Source organism: Sphaerulina musiva, assembly GCF_000320565.1.
Source record: "Sphaerulina musiva SO2202 unplaced genomic scaffold SEPMUscaffold_3, whole genome shotgun sequence".
Classification (NCBI taxonomy): domain Eukaryota; kingdom Fungi; phylum Ascomycota; class Dothideomycetes; order Mycosphaerellales; family Mycosphaerellaceae; genus Sphaerulina; species Sphaerulina musiva.
This window is the reverse complement of record NW_016017385.1, coordinates 1,655,982-1,672,678: the sequence shown is the minus strand read 5'-3', so window position 1 is coordinate 1,672,678 and position 16,697 is coordinate 1,655,982. Positions and strand designations below refer to the sequence as shown.

At 51.4% G+C, this 16,697-nt stretch overlaps 4 protein-coding genes across 4 annotated transcripts; 2 read left to right on the top strand and 2 right to left on the bottom strand.

Moving 5' to 3' along the window:
* Nucleotides 1–3,860: 3,860 nt before the first annotated feature.
* SEPMUDRAFT_115811 (uncharacterized protein) lies at nucleotides 3,861–4,289 on the top strand (the record flags this gene model as incomplete). Its single annotated transcript, XM_016901200.1, has 1 exon — nucleotides 3,861–4,289. One exon carries the CDS (start codon nucleotides 3,861–3,863, stop codon nucleotides 4,287–4,289), a length of 429 nt encoding a protein of 142 aa, XP_016762666.1.
* Nucleotides 4,290–5,265: 976 nt separating this feature from the next.
* Nucleotides 5,266–10,269, bottom strand: SEPMUDRAFT_148226 (PSP1-domain-containing protein). The gene is made up of 8 exons (XM_016904786.1): nucleotides 9,923–10,269; nucleotides 9,785–9,851; nucleotides 9,635–9,707; nucleotides 8,596–8,662; nucleotides 7,850–8,531; nucleotides 7,595–7,795; nucleotides 6,557–7,271; nucleotides 5,266–6,504 (listed from the first exon to the last, which is right to left on the bottom strand). The coding sequence occupies exons 4-8, from the start codon at nucleotides 8,599–8,601 to the stop codon at nucleotides 5,505–5,507; spliced, it is 2,604 nt and encodes an 867-aa protein (XP_016762665.1). The 5' UTR covers nucleotides 8,602–8,662; nucleotides 9,635–9,707; nucleotides 9,785–9,851; nucleotides 9,923–10,269; the 3' UTR covers nucleotides 5,266–5,504.
* A 1,238-nt stretch (nucleotides 10,270–11,507) lies between these two features.
* On the top strand, nucleotides 11,508–11,862 carry SEPMUDRAFT_148225 (uncharacterized protein). The gene has a single exon (XM_016904785.1). It carries the CDS (start codon nucleotides 11,559–11,561, stop codon nucleotides 11,838–11,840), a length of 282 nt encoding a protein of 93 aa, XP_016762664.1. The 5' UTR covers nucleotides 11,508–11,558; the 3' UTR covers nucleotides 11,841–11,862.
* SEPMUDRAFT_62999 (uncharacterized protein) lies at nucleotides 11,847–14,387 on the bottom strand. Its single transcript, XM_016909620.1, has 2 exons — nucleotides 13,465–14,387; nucleotides 11,847–13,407 (listed from the first exon to the last, which is right to left on the bottom strand). The coding sequence occupies exons 1-2, from the start codon at nucleotides 14,270–14,272 to the stop codon at nucleotides 12,065–12,067; spliced, it is 2,151 nt and encodes a 716-aa protein (XP_016762663.1). The 5' UTR covers nucleotides 14,273–14,387; the 3' UTR covers nucleotides 11,847–12,064.
* Between the last annotated feature and the right edge of the window lie 2,310 nt (nucleotides 14,388–16,697).

The following is a 16,697-nucleotide window of genomic DNA, read 5'->3' as shown; positions in this document are numbered from 1 at the left end:
GTACCTAACCTATACCTAACCCAACCTATAACGAGGCCTAGGTACTGTATAGTTTCAACCCGGAGCTAGCGACAAGTACGCGTAACGCTCGGGGCGAGCTCGCGGAGAGAGAGGTACCGGCCGTAGTAGACGCTATAGAGAGACTAAAACGGAACTACGAAACCCTAAGTAAGCGCTAGCAACGCGCTAGCGAAGCGTAGGCGAAGTACTTCAACGCGAAGTATACTACAATAGGGTTTAAGGTAGGGGATATAGTACTACTATCTACTAAGAACCTAAGATTAAAGGTACCTATAAAGAAGTTCGCGGATAAGTTCGTAGGACTATTCAAGGTAATTAATATCGTAGGGAAGCAGGCGTACCGCCTAGCTCTACTAGTAGGATCTTAGATCTATAACGTCTTCTACGTCTTATACCTCGAGCCCTATAAGGGCCGCGTAGGTAACGCGTAGGAGGGAACCCTCCTACTCGCCGATAAAGAGGGACTCTATAAGGTAGAAAAGATCTTAGATACGCGCCTAAGGAAGGGCATCCGATAGTACTTAGTATACTAGCGTAGCTAGCCTAAGGAATTCGATTAATAGGAACCTAAAGAGTATATTAGTAAGTACGCCGCCCTCGACGAGTTCGAAGCGTAGCGGAAACGTAGTAGTATAGTACGAGCGAGACGTAGGTAGAACGATTAAGAATCAATTTGCTTTTAACTAGCCGAGCCGGAAATACTATATATAAACAAAACACTAAAAACACGTATAGTATACTAGAAGCGTAGGCCAACCGAACGCGACGAGAGGGTTAGGCACCCGCGGCACTACCGGTACTAGTAGTACTAGAAGAGAGAGTAGTAGGAGTAGGGCTAATAGGGGAAACGGTAGGACCGGTACCGTTACCGGTACCGTTACCGGCGTCGTCGTCGTCGTCGTCGTCGTCGTCGTCGCTATCGCTAGGCAGGCTTATCTTAGCCTTGCCGTCTAATAGGTACGGCTCCTAACTACCGTAATCGGGATACGCGGTCGCTACCGCGCTATCTAAGGCAGTACCGGCAGCGCCGGCTAAGCGAGCTATCTGCGACAGACGTTAGCGACGCCTACAAGCAGGGTACGAAGCGATAGAACTTACCTCGTACTATAGCTCAAAAATGCCCTAAAGGGCCGAGGTAGCTTTCGCTATCTCTAGGTAGTCGGCTACGGCTAGGGCGCTCGACGCCGGCGCGCTAACTATACTACTACTACTACTACCCTTCTTTAGCGTCTCGTAGACGCCGACGGCCTTGCCCTTATTAGAGGCAAGTACCTTCTTGCTCTCTAGAATCTTACCCTCTAGCCGCTATAAGCGCCGTATTACCTATACCGAGCATATACCGGCTATATAAGAACGAAGCGCTACGCGTAGGACGCGTAGGTAGCGCGCCTGCCGAAGTAGGTCTAGGTCTACTACGCGTTCGTACGCGTAGCGCCCTTTCGTATACCTCTAGTACTTCTTCTTTCGGCTAGGAGCTATTACGCCGTTATAGGCGCGCTCGGCGACGCCGTTCGCGTCTACTACTATTAGATTAGTAAGGAAACGTAGGTAAAGCGTACGCAACGCGTAGGTCTCGACGTACCCTTAAATATATACTCTATATAGCGGAGGCAGATATTGTACGCTCTAGCCGCTACGCGACCGCGGCGAGGATCGCGCTCTAGGACGGGCTTCTCGGCCGCCTTTACGGCTGTCGCGCGCTTCGGAGGTATATCGCGTACGTATAGGTTGCGAGGATAGTACGAAGAGCTTAGAGTTTTCCTAAAAAAATAGTTTAGGGAAGAATTAAGGAACGAGGGAAACGACGCAGCGTAGAGGACGAAATATACTTACTCGTTGCTACTACCTATTGCTAGGCGGGCTTCTTCTGTTATATTCTACGTTCTATTGACTTCCTTACATTCTACTATATAGAATGCCCTAGGGTAACCACTAGGATTCCTAGTATAACGACTAGCTTCTATATAGAATACGAGCATCTCTATATACGCTCTGTATACGCTCTATATACGATACGTAGGAAACGTCGCTAGGGACAGCTCTATTAGGGAGAGGAGATAATTATAATAGCTAGGCCTAGAGGTATATAGCCCTAGGGGGCGGTTAGGTATTTAAGCCTAAGGTACGCTAGCCTAAGGCAGGACGGGCTATAGAAGCAGTACGTTCTAAGTCGTCGGGCGATCGGCTATCGGGCAACCGCCCGCGCGGCGCAGCGCCTGCGTATGCTTAGCGTAGGGGTATATTATACGACGCCGCTCTCTCCTTTCCGAAGAACAAGAATTAGTTTGTTCCTTTTCCTACGCAGTAGGAAGGACGCTCTATACATTACTATATACCCCTACTCTTATAATTTATAAGAGGGCTCGATTTCTAGATATACTACTTCCTACTAGAAACCTAGAACCTACTACTAATACTACTAGACCTAACTTTATTAAAGGATATTAGATAAAGGTTAGTTTAATTAGTTATATAGCTGTTTTAGCAAGGCCAGATATAGCAAAGGTATATACTACCCTTTCTTAATTCCTAAAGAATCCGAGTCAAGCTTATATAGAAGCTACTAACTACCTAATTGCCTACTTATATAGAACTAGGGATATAAAGTTGTACTTCTATAGAGAGAAGCCTAAGATAGAGCTTTATATAGATGCCTTATTTAGTAATAACCTAGACAGGAAGAGTTCTTAGGGTTTTCTAATAATAATGTATAGTAGTGCTATTAATTAGTAAGCAACTAAGTAGAAGACAGTTACTAAATCGACCGTAGAGGCAGAGTTGTTAGTACTCTTATCAATTGCTAGTAATAGGTACTAGTAGACTCGACTTTTCTCTAAATTTAATAAGGTATTTCTACTTCTACCTAGAAATAAGCTATCTAAGGAACCTATTAAGGATAGAACTATAGGTAGAACTAAGGTTTTCTGTAACAACCAACGTATAGTAGATATCGCTAATTACAAGTATAGTTTACTTAATACGGCTTTAAGGTATATTAATATCTATTAATACTAGATAAGGCAGGAAACTATAGTAGGAAGGTTGACCGTTAAATAGATTAGAACAGCAAAACAGTAAGCTAATAGCTTTATAAAGAACCTTCTAAAGGGGTTATTCCAGTTATTCCGGACGAGCCTAGGGCTTAGGTAAGTAGGTATAGTCGATTATTAAATTAGTATAGACAGTTACTATATCTAGCTTTTCAGCTTTTCTTATATAATTAAGCTAAGGGAGGTATATTTAGACAGAAGGATATAGGTGCCCTAGCATTATATAATATAAGTTATATAGATAACAGGGGCTACTAATTCCTTAGTATTTGTATATAGAGTTAGGGATACCTACCCCCCTCTTTTCTTTCCTAGACAGGTTAGACCTCTAATATTAATTGAACCTACTTTTCGGTTGGTACGGCTTTATCTCCATCTCAATTGGGCTAGTGTGGTGTGTGGTTCCAACAGGGGCTCTGGGCGACTACATGAGTGGTCGGCCTATGATGATTATCATTATCCTGCCCGAACACGTGGAAGGCAGATTCACGAACAGGCGCGCGTGGCGCGTCTCGTCTGTAGGAACGGACGAGTCACGACGACCAAGTATACATGTATGTAGGTAAGACACACCTGCCGGCTCTTCAGAAAGAGATATTTCTTCACCTTCACGGACGACCTGTCGGCGTTGAAGACACGCCCTTTCGGTTTTCAAGAGCTTCGAAGTTCAACAGCGAGGATGGCCTTTGATTCTTGACAGGTGTACTGACTGTTGGGCTTGGACTTGATTTCAGCTTCAATACCGCCATCATGCTGTCCTTGACCTAGTGCCAATACTGCTCTACGGTCATGGCCCATGGTGAATACAGCCTTATAGAGATTGGCGATGTATTACCAGAATTTGGATGCATCTTCGAAGTCCGTCAAGATCGAATCTGCTCCTTTGCTTCGTATACGTGCTCATCGCAGACTATACTACGGATAGTGGTGGAGGTCGATTCCACTACCATACCTGAGCATCCGATCCGACATTGTTTTGGAATCAACAGCAGTGACAGCTCCGCCAATCTCGACCAAAACACTACAGCAGCTAAACGCACATTCAGACAACCAATATGCCACCTTGGCGTACTAGTGGCATGTCAAAGCCTGCCAACTGGTCATAATATCCCGGGAACTAATGGAAGTTGCATCGATGCCGACGCTATGGAATATGTCGACCCATTCTTTTTCCATGCCTTGAGTACGGAAGGTGCAGGCATTGGTGATCTCCAATAGGCGCACCAGTGGAAGTCCAAAGTCTACAGTGCCTGCCAACGAGAAACACTGGTCGAACGACTGCGAACGCCGCGTGTCAGCCGCTGCAGGACTCACTAGGGTTTGGTAAGTCTAAGACATCGACAGCCAAAGGCCCCGCTTCAGACTTGAAGCTGACCTGTCCTACCTACCTTGCTCTACTGCTAAAATTTCAAATTGCCAGTAGAAAACAAAGTATATAAGGAACAGCAGGAGAAGAAGAAGCACAGCAGGAAGAAGAGAATGCCTGAGATGAAGAAGACGCCTGAGAAGACGCCTGAGAAGAAGACGCCTGAGAGACGCCTGAAAGGACGCCTCAGAGGACGCCTGAGAGGACGCCTGAGAGGACGCTTGAGAGTCCTGGACACCTGAGAGGACGCCTGAGAAGACGCCTGAGAAGACGCCTGAGAAGACGCCTGAGACGAGACCTAAGAGGACGCCTGAGAAGACGCCTGAGAGGACGCCTGAGAGGACACCTGAGAGGACACCTGAGAGGACACCTGAGAGGACGCCTAAGAGACGCCTGAGAGGACACCTGAGAAGACACCTGAGAAGACGCCTAAGAAGACGCCTGAGATAGAACACACGTACACAGTCATATACGCACGCATACGTACGTACGAATATACTACGTAGGTCGACATTCTGTACTACTAACGGGCAGGCCTATAGGATATATTAGCGTAGTTAGTAGATCTAGTAAAGAGAAGTAAACATATTAAACGAGGATCGCTCGAAAAAGGCTCTCCATGTATATGGACAGTTCAACTTAAGTAGGAGAGCGTAGTAGGCAATTTCCAGCTTAGAGAAGGAAGGGTAATAACCGAGGATTGCTCGAAAAAGGGTCTCTATTTGTATAGGTAATTAGACTCCAGGAGCGTAGTGTAGTTAGTATTCCTAGTATAGAGAAGTAAGAATAATAAACAAGTATACCTATCTCGAAAACGGGTTACGATTTGTATAGACAATCAGACTGGAGTACCGTAGTCGACAGATCTAGTATAGAGATACTAACTTTTTTTTTGCCTTTTATTCACACAGGATTTTTGAGTCAAGATATCCTTAAAAACTCAAGTAGCATTTGGGCGTGAATTCATCACATTGCATCGCTCTAATATCTTCCCAACTTCTGTCTTGCTTCTATCCCGAATGTCGCCAGCCCGGCCGCGACATATCTCATGAAGAAATCTACTCTTCCTAGGGGTTCTCTGCGACATGAGAGTCGTTGAGATATCGCAGCATGAAATCTGCCTTGTTGGCCTTCTCTTCAGCCTTCTCGTTGTCCGTCTTGGCGCTGGAACCCAGCTCAGCGATACCCTCAATGCGTACCTCTGGGCTAGCGCTGTCATTCATGGGGGCTTGCTGTCCGAAGATCAGTCGCGATCGATCAGTTGGGCGAGACTCAACAGGATCGATGTTCGGGGCTTGCTGATCGGTGAGGGTGGGAGTACCGAAAACGTCTTCACCGAAGACTGGGCGAGTGCGAGTACCAATTGGTGGCAGGTGCTGCCTGCGTCCCGACGTCTTTGGTGATGGCGATGAGGTGATGTTCTCCAGATGTGTCGATCCCTTGATGCTTGGGAAACCCCTCGAAAACGGGCCCTCCGAAGGAGCTGCCTGTATTTTGCCATTTTCTGGCACAGACATGAGGCCGCTAATACCGGCGAGAAGGTGCTCGTCATTTCCTGACCGATTGACGGAAAATCTGTACTGTTCTTTCATCTGACTGGTTCTATTGCCGAGGGCAGCATCGGCGGATGCGTGATGGTTCCCACTGGGGGAGAAGGCGAGTGCTGCCGGCGCCTGCAGTGGGGCCTGACCGTAAAAGGCATAATTTGTTCCCGTCGGTCCACCGTAATGCGACGGTGCATAGCTGTTCGGAACGCCGGGAATGCTGGGAAAGTTCGGAGTGTAGGTCTCGTATGGGATCTGGTACGGCATCTGAGAGCCATAGGGATCTGCATCCTCGCCGTACGCCATAGTGTAGCCCTGATTGTTCGCATAGTGGTTGTACGGCGCGACAGCTCCTGGGCCGATGCCGCTTGGTGGCTGACCCGTGGCGTGCTGGGAGAAGGAGGCAGGGTTGATGGCAGACATCCAGATGCGAGTCTTGTAGATGCGATACAGCTCTGTGATCAAATCCTTAAAGTTGATGTAGTGGTCCGCGTAGTAGTAGAAGATGAGCTTTTGAAAGTCCCTGGAACTTGTTAGCATATTTTCCCAAAATGTAACAGCATGGGTAGACTCACCACTGCCACTCAGCATCGAGTATCTCCATTTGCAAGCGGAGATGTTGAACCTTCTGCTGGCAGGTGCGCTTGGCCTTGGCTTCATTGCCTTCCTTTTCGGCCAACATCTTGATCTCGTGGTCGCTGGCAAGACGCTTGATGGCCTTTGGCTTCAAACTGTGGTAGGCGCCTCCAGGAAGGACGCCCTGCATCGCGCTAGGGCCGTCACTGTTGAGAGCTGCATTCGTGAAGGGGCTGCCATTGTCGTTCTGGATCTGGGCATTGGGATTGATGCCACCTTCCTTGTTGACGGAATACATCATGAGCCACTTGTACTGCTCTACGCCATATTTTTTCTTGAGGAGACGAGCCGCTTCCGGCGAAACCTTGGCGTGCTGCACGGTCCCAAGATCTTGGCCACGGTCGGCCTCCACGATGACAAGATCACCCTCGCGGATCCTCAAGCCGGTGTTATCGAGCAGGTAGAAGACCTCGACGCGCGAGCACTTGAAGCTGACGACGTACAGCTGCTTGCGTGGACGACTGGCGCCCGGACCCCACGCTGGCGGGCCGCTCGGCTGTCGGTCGCGTGACATCTCGACGTCGCGGCGCTCGGCCGGGCTGAGAGCAACGTGCGGCACACGGTACATGGCTGGGATGTCGAACTGGGTGTCGCTGTCAGTGGGTCTCGTCATGTTGTGATCAGTCTCTCGCTCAAGGCCGTAGCCCTGATAGTCTGTAGCACTCACGTGTTAGATGCTGTTCACGAGTGCGCTCTAATACAAGCTGCTGTTAATGTAGTGCTGTGGGTGGGAAACTGGCGACAGGGAGGATGTTGATGGTGTGAAATGAGAGAGGAATGCGCAAGGTGAGAAGGAACATCATGAAGCAGGCAGGTAGAATATGTGAGGTTTGTGGATGATTCCACGCGACAATAGCAAGATATGCAGCCAACAATGGCGCGCATGAAATTCACTCACATATTTTCATTCACCGTTCACGAGAAGGGCAGGTGCAGGTACGGGATAAGGCAGGCGCAATGGGAAAAGGCACACTTACCGCTGGTACGGTGTTGTTGGTATTCGTCGCTCTCTTGTGGAATATGCTCAAAGGGGCGTGAGAGCGAGGAAGGCTCGCCAGCAGCCAGAGAGCCCCGGCGCGTTGGGATGTCTGCCAGAGAATGTCGTCGCGACTCGTTGGCGTTGGGAACATCATCCCAGCCCTGGGAGCTTTGCCATCTCGCACGACGGCCAGAGTGGTCTACACATGTCAGACGCGCTTCAACGGTGTGGCACACAAACAAAGCACACATACCTAAGGAGATATTGGCGAAGGCAGCCCCAAAGGTGTGCCCACGCAGCAGACCAGGCTGTGCTGAGAGATCACCGTGATATTCGCTGCCGTCACTAGAGTCTCGCGGGTGGTCAAACGACGGCGGCAGGGTAGCTGTACGCATCAGCGTGCCCATCGGGGGGTGTGATAGTGTTTGCGTGAGTCTCGTGCCCACTTCCGACTCTGACTCCGTGTCCACCTCCTCGGCAAGGAGACCCAACGGCAGAGATGCATGTCCGGTCGCACCTGCATGCTGCTGCTGCAGCTGCAGTTGCAGGAGCTGCTGTCCAGAAGAACGCGAACCACCTTCGCGTTGGCCGGTGGAGTGCGACAAAGACCGCCCAGTCTTTGGGACCGGCTGCAGAGGAATAGCAAATGGTAAGGCACCAGCACCAGCACCTTCGCTCACAGACGGCGACGGCGTCGCTCGTGCACCAGCGTGGGCGTGGTTCACGGCTCCGAGTCGCACATTCGCACGCACATCCATCTTGGCCTTGTCCGACAGCTTAAAGCTACCGCTGCGCGTCGCCCAGATGCCGCCAGGAAGACCAGGAACACCGCCTTCCTTCAGCGGAAACCTGCCGAAGGACATCGAAGAGGGCCATGGTTTCTCATCCTCCGAAGAGCCCACAGCTTCCGAATCAGGTGTTGCTTTGCGAACGGGCTATGAATGGCAAGCACAATCAGCATGCGAGGACAAGTATCAAATGGCAAAGAAAGTCACTCACATTCATGATGTGCTGGAGGTAGTAGATCTCGCACGGTTGCGCGATTGTGAAGAAAAACTATAATTATCTATGCAATGGTCAGCTTGCCATCTGTCAGGAAGAGCACTGCCTGGAATAGCTGGGACAGTAGCACGGGCAGCAGGCTTCGGGAGATATGGAGTTCGCTGGCGGTCATAGTTCGCGGCGGCTCCTGAACACCATGGGATCAAGCAAAAGAGAATAGCCCGGTACCAGAATCATATGTAGGGACAGATGCCTAATGCCGTCGAAGTCATGATGGCTATTGCATTAGTATCTCGATGCCAGTCGTAGCTGCTGAGGAACCGGTTCAGAAGGGACAGCAGACACCGTAGCCTGCAGTTGGAACATAGCGACTTCACAAGATGCAGCAGATGTACATTACCGCTCTTGTACTGCCGCGCGCGGGGTACGTGGTCCATAATCGTGCTTGGCAGTTCCAATTGGGCGTAGCATGACTTCAACCCAAGTGCAGGCCCGAGCTCGCAGTATAAAGTGATAGATTGCCAGATACCATAAGGTATATAACAACCAGCAGGTACCACAATCGCTGGATCGCGGTTCCGGCATCCGGCTTCGTGTCGTGATCCGCTTGCAGAACCCGTGTCTGCAGCAGTACGGCAACAAATCCGCATGCCGCAACGACTATGTAGTATTGGTGACCTTCCCGCATGGTGCTTGGCTACACGTTGAGACGCCGATGTTGGTGCCTCGTGCTTGACCAAGATATGTGTTGCTGAGGTGAGCATGTCCTCAGTATCGGCGCCAGGGACAGCACCAGTACCTGAGCTCTCCAGAATGTCACGCACACTCTTGTCCAAAAGAGCTGAGATGTGGTACACTTTCCAGGTTGACAGTACCGTGACACTCATCAAATGGTATCAGAAGTGAGGCAGGACAGGCAAGCTGGCCCTCCAGCTCGAAGCACTGTACCCAATGATGCCCATATCACCCGGTTCCGGATGTGCGTGATCGAAGCCGGAGAATCATAGGCAAAAAAAAAAAGAATTGACTAACATACCTGAAACAAATTCTTTCGGGTCGTCGATGGTCGTCCAGCCTCTCTATTCTATGTCTAAGGTACAGTTGCGATACTGTGACCATGATGGCCTGTCAGCGCGGACACTCTTGATACTCCACGACGGCACTCTGCTGCTTGCCACTCACGTACAGGTACGTCGGAAACTTTTATTACATCTCTGAACCGGAAATTAAGTACTTTTGTGCCCTGTACGTGTCTGCCGAAACGGTCAGCAAAGAAAAAGGCTTTTCGGCAGCTTCAGTGCATGTGGGTGGACGTTGCTCCGACCTATGACCATTCCCAACGTCCTTGCAGACTCCAGTCTATGGCCGGCAGTGGAGCACGTCGATGGTTTGCTTGCAGCGCAGTCTGGCTTTCACATTGGCCGCCAGCGGTGTGGAGAGCGCAGCGCAATACCTGAGGTGATAGGTACGCGTGCGGGAAGACTTGGTGCGCGAGTCCAGCCGGAAGGAGAGGCTAATCGGAATTCTGGGGGGACCAAGCCGTCTTCTCACGCGCTCTAGCAGTGCGCGTGGCGAATGGAGAGCCGATCGGAGCGTGACAATGGCTCCGGGCAGACTGAGGGCAAGAATGGCGGCCACGGGAGAGTGTGTATGTGTGTTTGTGTGTTGGGATCGCAGGTGGCAAGTCGCAGAGGAGGTGAGGTCGCAGGATGGAGTCGAAAGGCGAAACCAAGGACCTGGCCTGGCCTGGGTGCTGGGTGCTGGGTGCAGTGAGTGGTGGTGCACTGGTGCTGTGTGAACGCAGCTGGGAAGGGAGTGTGGAGAAGGCTTCTTCGCATGGTTAGCCTGCCGACGGGGAGGGCGATGATTGGCAAGGTTTGCGCAGGAGCAAGTTCCACCACCTCCGATGAGCGCGTGACACGCCTTGACGCCTTTAGACGCGCTGCGCAACAGCTGTGAGGTGGTGACGGTCAGGCCACAACAGGATGGATTGACCAGCTCCAGTGGCCGTCCGCCGTCTGCACCTCACGACCCAAGTACACACCTACGACGGAGACTTCAGAGTACAGCAGCCCGTCGTGGACGGGGCCAGGGGCGATGGCATGCGGACTGCGGAGTAGCTAGATGTACAGTGGTACTTCTGTCGTTTACTGTACCCATTACATTGATTCAGGTATTACTACCTCCTATTACTGATGAAAGTCACCCTCGGCTCCAGCGGTACCTTATTACCTGACCTTTACTGTACAGAAAACTCTTCCCCGCTGGCGCATCCGTGTCTGCAGCCTGATAGAGTGCAGAAACAGGCGGAGAAAATCATCAAGACATCTTTTCCATGCAGATAGGAGGTAGGTACTTTAAAAATGCTGTCCCAACAGGGAACACCAAGGTACAGGCACAATGTACCTACATGTACCTGTAGTTCTATGGCCATGAGCACGAGCCCAGCTCGCTACAGGAAAGAGGAGAACCTTGCCATAGAGGGGCACACACAGGTCAGGAGGAGGAGGAGAGGGAGAAACTCAGGTACAGTACACAGCTGGCCTTGGCGACAGTCAACTTTGGAGGATCAGTCAGATGACATGACCCACCCAGAAACAGCACCGCAAAGTAAAACTTTACTTACACCTTACCTCCTGGAGGTTGTAAGGTTGTAGGAGATAGTAGGAGGTAGGTAGCGCTCATCGGAAACCACTAACCGTGCGCACTGTGCGCAGGTAATAAATAGCTGCAGAGTCGTAAGCTATGGTTACCTGGATATACATCTCCGCGCACCCCACAACGCTATTAGGTACCTTAAAATAGGTACTTGTCCTGACCTGACCTTTCAGGTTGTGCGCTACGCCAAGACATTTCTCTGTAAGATAGAAAGAAAACGTGAATGATGAGGTGGACTTGTGTGTGTAGGTAAGGACACTTCCATCTCATGAATCTGCACTAGTAGTCATTCGCCAGCTAATATGTTACACTTGGAAGCACCCACCCCAATGGAGTGCCATAGATCAGTGAATCTTGCTTTCTCTTTCGCGCCGAAATGCATTTTGCAAGCGTCCCGCGCCGCGTTCGCCCCATCTATTCGTGACAGCAATACAATCAACCATGCCTACATTCCATCCGCCATGCAAAACAAGGGAATACACCTAACCCACATGCAGCCTCGTCTGTACAGCGCTTTACAGCGAATCAAGACAATTGCCGTGCATTATTCGTCCCTTCATGAGAACGCTCGAGTCGTGATATAATGCTTTTCTCTCTCTCTCTCTCTCTCTCTCTCTCTCTCTCTCTCTCTCTCTCTCTCTCTCTCTCCCTCTTTCTCGCCTCCCAAGGCGCTGCTCATTAAGTCTGCTGGTCCCGAAAGTCCGAAAGGAAGGGCCACATTGGGTGATGAGCAATGAATGCTAGATAGTGTAAGATCCATCAGATCAACGCAGTGCTTATGTAATGGGTGGGCATCAGCATGATGAGCTCAATCGCCACGCTTGGAACGCTTGCCAAAGCTCTCCACCTCGGGATGCACCACTCGCATATGCCGTGTGAGAGCGTCATTCCTGGAGAACGTTTTCTCTTCGCGACACATGGGACAGCGAACCTTTTGCTTGCGCCCGTTGTGTATCGTATCCTCGTGACGAGTCAAGTCATACGGCCTCGAGAAGATCGTGTTACACGGTTTGCCTGTGGATGGATTGACCCGAGTACACTTGTGTGGTCCAGCTTGCGAGTTCCTGGCAAGAAGTGCTGCGGATGTCATACCACTGGATGAAGGCGCAGGCGATGCCGTTGATCTTGGCGACGATGAATCTTCAGCGGCTGAAGGAGGTGAAGTGCTCTCATGGTTCTTCTGCTGTGACCGATGGTAATCGCGCTTGTGCTTTTGCAGGTCGCCGTGAGAGCCGAACCGTTGTGTGCACCCATGGTACGTACATGTGTAGGCGCCAGTGTTAGCCCGGGTGTCACTAGGTCGTTGGGGTACTGAAGTAGCCGCGGCGCCATTGTTTGTGCTCTCTTGAGATGATTGCGGAAAGCCAGCGTCGCTGATGGACGTCTCCATTGATGGAAGACCAGCAGGGAAGTCAGGTGTTGTCTCGCCGTGACTGTTCATCTGTGCAGCAATGGCAGCCTGATAGTTGGCTTGGAAGGGCACATTAGACACCTGACCATTATTTGGTGGCAGAGCGGTGAAGTCAAAGCCGACACCCGACAGGTTCGTATCAGCTGAGGTGGCGGTCCTAAAACTCATATTTTGTTGCCCCGTGGCAAAATTCACGTTGGGCGCGCCCATGTACGTGCTCGACGGCCACTGCTCGGTGCCACTCAGATGCTGTTTGTAGCCCCCTGGTATGCTGTCTTGGAACAATGGAGCCTGGTCGTTCTCATTGTAGTCCAGCAATGCGTCCTTTGGAGAGATGGTCTTGGTCGGTTCTCTTCGAAGTGGTGCACGATTTCGTGCATACTCTGCTTCCGCAGACGCGTCCTTTTGTTGCTGACGCATACTTGCTGCGGTTCCGACGCGGCCATCACCAACTTGTGGTTTCCAGTCCTTCGTCGGTGCCAGCGGAGAACCGTGTCGAAAGGGCGAGCGATCCCTTGACGCGTCCGTGGCGGGCGATGTTGACCGTGCTAGGTTTGCAGTCTGCAATCTTTCGCTGATCAGGTTTCGGTGAGGTGAGAGAAACGAGCTTTGCTGTTGCTGTGGTTGTAATTTGGGCGCCGCGGAGGCGTATACCTGGTTTGGGTTGTAAAGCTCGTCTTGGTATGCTGCTGATTCCGTACGGAACAGCTGCACATTTGGGTTCGGTCGGCTGTAATCTGCTTCGTCGGACAGTAAGCATTCGAGCGGAGCACACTCGATGTTTCTGAAAGTCTCACCATTCTGCTGCGACGCATTACAAGTCTTCGTATCGACATCGCCAGCGCCAGATTGAGGCGTGGCCGGTGAGTCGTTACCGTAGCTGGACATGGATTGTCGTGATGGTGCAAAGTCGGAAAAGTCTTCGTTGTGGTATTCGAAGCCAAAGTTTTTCATAGCAAGGTGCGCGCTGGACATGTGCGCCGCCGCACTTGGCGTATACCCTTCGGTGCCAAAACTGAACGTCGGCGTGTCCTGCGCGGGCGTGGAGAAGGTCTTGGGGTACAGCGCTTGGTCAGCGATGTGGGCCGGTGACTCTGGTAGGCGATCCGTGTTTGCTATATGCGGATACGATGCAGTCTGCATGTACGGTGAGGCGGGCCCTGCTGATGCTATCGTCGAGGCGGACGGTGTGCGTTGATGACTCCTCGACCTCTTTATGCCTTGCGGATAATTTGCAGCCAGGCCTCCCACGCTACTATTGTTGTACGGCGCCGCGTACATCTGCTGTGCCTGCCAATCCACAGTGGCGACAGCTGGGGCCGAGTCGTACCTCAGGCCAGTCGAGGCGATCTGTTGGGGCAGAAGCGATGCAGACGGGGCCTGCACGGCGGGAGGGTGGGAAGGTGTAGGCTCTGTAGTAGAGTTCGTCGAGACGTTGCCCTCGTGGTATGGTGTGCCGGTGTGGGCGCGTTGCAACAGGGCCAATGCTTGCTGGTATATGTGTGGCTCGAATGGCGCTGCGTCGTAGTATGCTGTTGGTGTGTATGCTGTTTCGGTGAAGATGGGATAGGTGTATGTTGTAGTCGATGGAAACGATGTCGTCATGTCGCGCTTTCCCGTCTTTGTTATTATGTCATCGACGACTTTCGCATGGGGAATTTCTGCACTGGCGGGGACGGGGCTGATGATAATGATGATGATAATGATGATGATGAATCGGCAGTAATGTCGGTGGCGAGAAGGTTCCAGATATATACAGATCCAGCGACCGGCCTTGGGATATGTGGTTGTTAGTCGTGGACGGATGGACAGGTAGGTGGGAGGAGAGTGCAGTGCGAATTGTGTGCAAGGAACGGCATATTGCGGACTAGACATACAAAGGAACCCTCTTAAGGTACTTCGTAGTCGAGTAAGGTACCTAGGAGGTAACCTACCTTACACTACGACATTACAGCGTAGACTTCTCTTCCCGTCGGAAGCATTCGCTCACGAGCGAGAGCTGAGCCACACTGCACCTATAGGTCAGGGAGGTACATGTACCTTACCAAGACCCTGGTGCTTCTGCCCTGCACACTGCACACCCGACTGCACACTGCACCAACCCGACTTGTGCATACCTTACCTACCTTACGTCCCATTGCTGACCTATCTCCGCCCGTCAACTCCTGGCAGAATGTTCCATGCAGCAGCCCAGCAGCATGCATGGGCTATGGTCGGTGTTGATCCGACTTCTGCCTCCTGCCCATGTCGCTGCTGCAGCCTCGTGCCGCCTGCTTCTGCCGTTGCCGACTTGCTTTTCCTCTTGATCTTCGGGACCACCCCCTGCCGTTGACGAGCTGGCATACCGTACCGTACCTCCTAGCCTGGGAGTCGCTGGTTTCGGGAACTGCATGTACATGTATAATGTACTCTTCACTGTGCGCTGCGCCTATCCTCCATGCGTATAGTAGGCCACCATCCATCAGTGCTCGGGCTACGGCAAGCTCTTCCACCTCATGACAGACGACGAACCGCCTGGCTCGGGGTGTGCGCGGCCTGTTCTCAGCATAGGTCGTCTCAAAGCTATACTGACCGCGACTGCCACTAAGTGTCCAACAGTGTTGGTCTGCGACTACAATGTAGACTTCTCGGCACATCCATCGTCAGGCTGTACATGTACATGTGCATACCTTAACCATGTTGATCACCATGTGCCATCGCATGCCGAAGTAGGTGGTCGGAGAAGCCGTGAAAGGTCAGGTACCTCTCCTGACGCGAGCAGTATACAGGCTTCGGCAATTGCTGATGCTTGGCATCTTCCCAATTCCAGTGAGATACCGGAGGTTGACTTTTTTTTTTTTCTTTGCTTTCTCAGCAGTCTCCAGAAAAGTCTGGTCACAGGCCGATACCCCGATGTAGCCCTGCTACAGATACATGTATGCTGTGTGTTCGTGTTTAGGTACATTCGGTCCGGTGGTCGCCAACAGACCGAGTATCGCGCGAAGCTACCATGTACGATGACTTCAGAGTATGCAGGGCACACGTGGGTGACGCTCTTTCTGTCATGATTTCTGCGACTGCTGTGGCTGTGCGGGTGGCTTTGTCATGCCACAACAGACCATAGAAGTTCGGAGACAGCGATAGAGACCATAGGGCTTCTTTCCGGTAGCCGAGCGCACAGGGGCTCCTGTGGCTGGTGTCTGCAAAAGGCTGCCGCTGACTGATCAATCTTGGGCAGGCGTGCGGGCATAACCATGCTCTCAACGGCATAAATTGTTGTTGCTTCTACTTTAGTATGCCTGCCCTGCGCACTCCAGCATACACTTTCCTTTTGCGGATTTCTCCAGCAGCTGATGACCTGATGTGCACCCGGAGACCTCCGAGACTCCACTCCACCTTGATTGCTCCCGCGCGGCACGTCTCGAACGGTCGACTCAGCTGGGTCATGGATGTATCGCTGCAATGCACGTCTGCGATGGCCTCGACGATTGGAGGTACTCCTGGTACGGCACATCGTCTTTTTTTTTGTCCACTATTGATTTCTGGGCACAACAAGAATAGTATACTACTATACGGATCCACCACGCTAAGGCGAGGCAGATCGTACCGAGATTCCGAGAATACCTGAATCATCTACAAGCGGGCATGATCGACAAAGAAAAAAGATCTGCGTCGACCCGCCTTCCGTCTTATAGACGATTGAGTTTTCCCTCTCGCTTTATTTAATGGCACAATGGGACTGTGCACACCTCACTACTACTGCTACCTCCTATAGTGCTACCTTACTTGACCTCCCCAAGCAAGCAAGCCAGCAGGTGTATACGAGTAGGTAGTGCTTGTCTTTCTCAGCATGCTTGCAGACAGGAGTCAATATATAATAATAGATGCGATTTGCTTCGTGCCATGGACGGGCGACGAGTCCAGATCACCCAAACTCTCTTCCAGGGTCTCGCCATCGATTCAGGTCGGAGTCACCTGCATCCAGCCCAGCCAGCCCTACGACGGTGACAAGGTTTGACATTTTTTAGACTTTGCATGTACTGTACGAAGC

Excerpts from the sequence above, each read along its gene's own strand:
- SEPMUDRAFT_148226 (XM_016904786.1), bottom strand. Across the intron at positions 7,796-7,849 it reads CTTCGCCAATATCTCCTTAG|ACCACTCTGGCCGTCGTGCG; the intron begins GTATGTGTGCTT and ends TGACATGTGTAG. Across the intron at positions 6,505-6,556 it reads CTCGATGCTGAGTGGCAGTG|GGACTTTCAAAAGCTCATCT; the intron begins GTGAGTCTACCC and ends AACAAGTTCCAG.
- SEPMUDRAFT_148225 (XM_016904785.1), top strand. The coding sequence starts at position 11,559 with ATGTTACACTTGGAAGCACCCACCCCAATGGAGTGCCATAGATCAGTG.
- SEPMUDRAFT_62999 (XM_016909620.1), bottom strand. The coding sequence starts at position 14,272 with ATGACGACATCGTTTCCATCGACTACAACATACACCTATCCCATCTTC. Across the intron at positions 13,408-13,464 it reads TAATGCGTCGCAGCAGAATG|CAGATTACAGCCGACCGAAC; the intron begins GTGAGACTTTCA and ends TGTCCGACGAAG.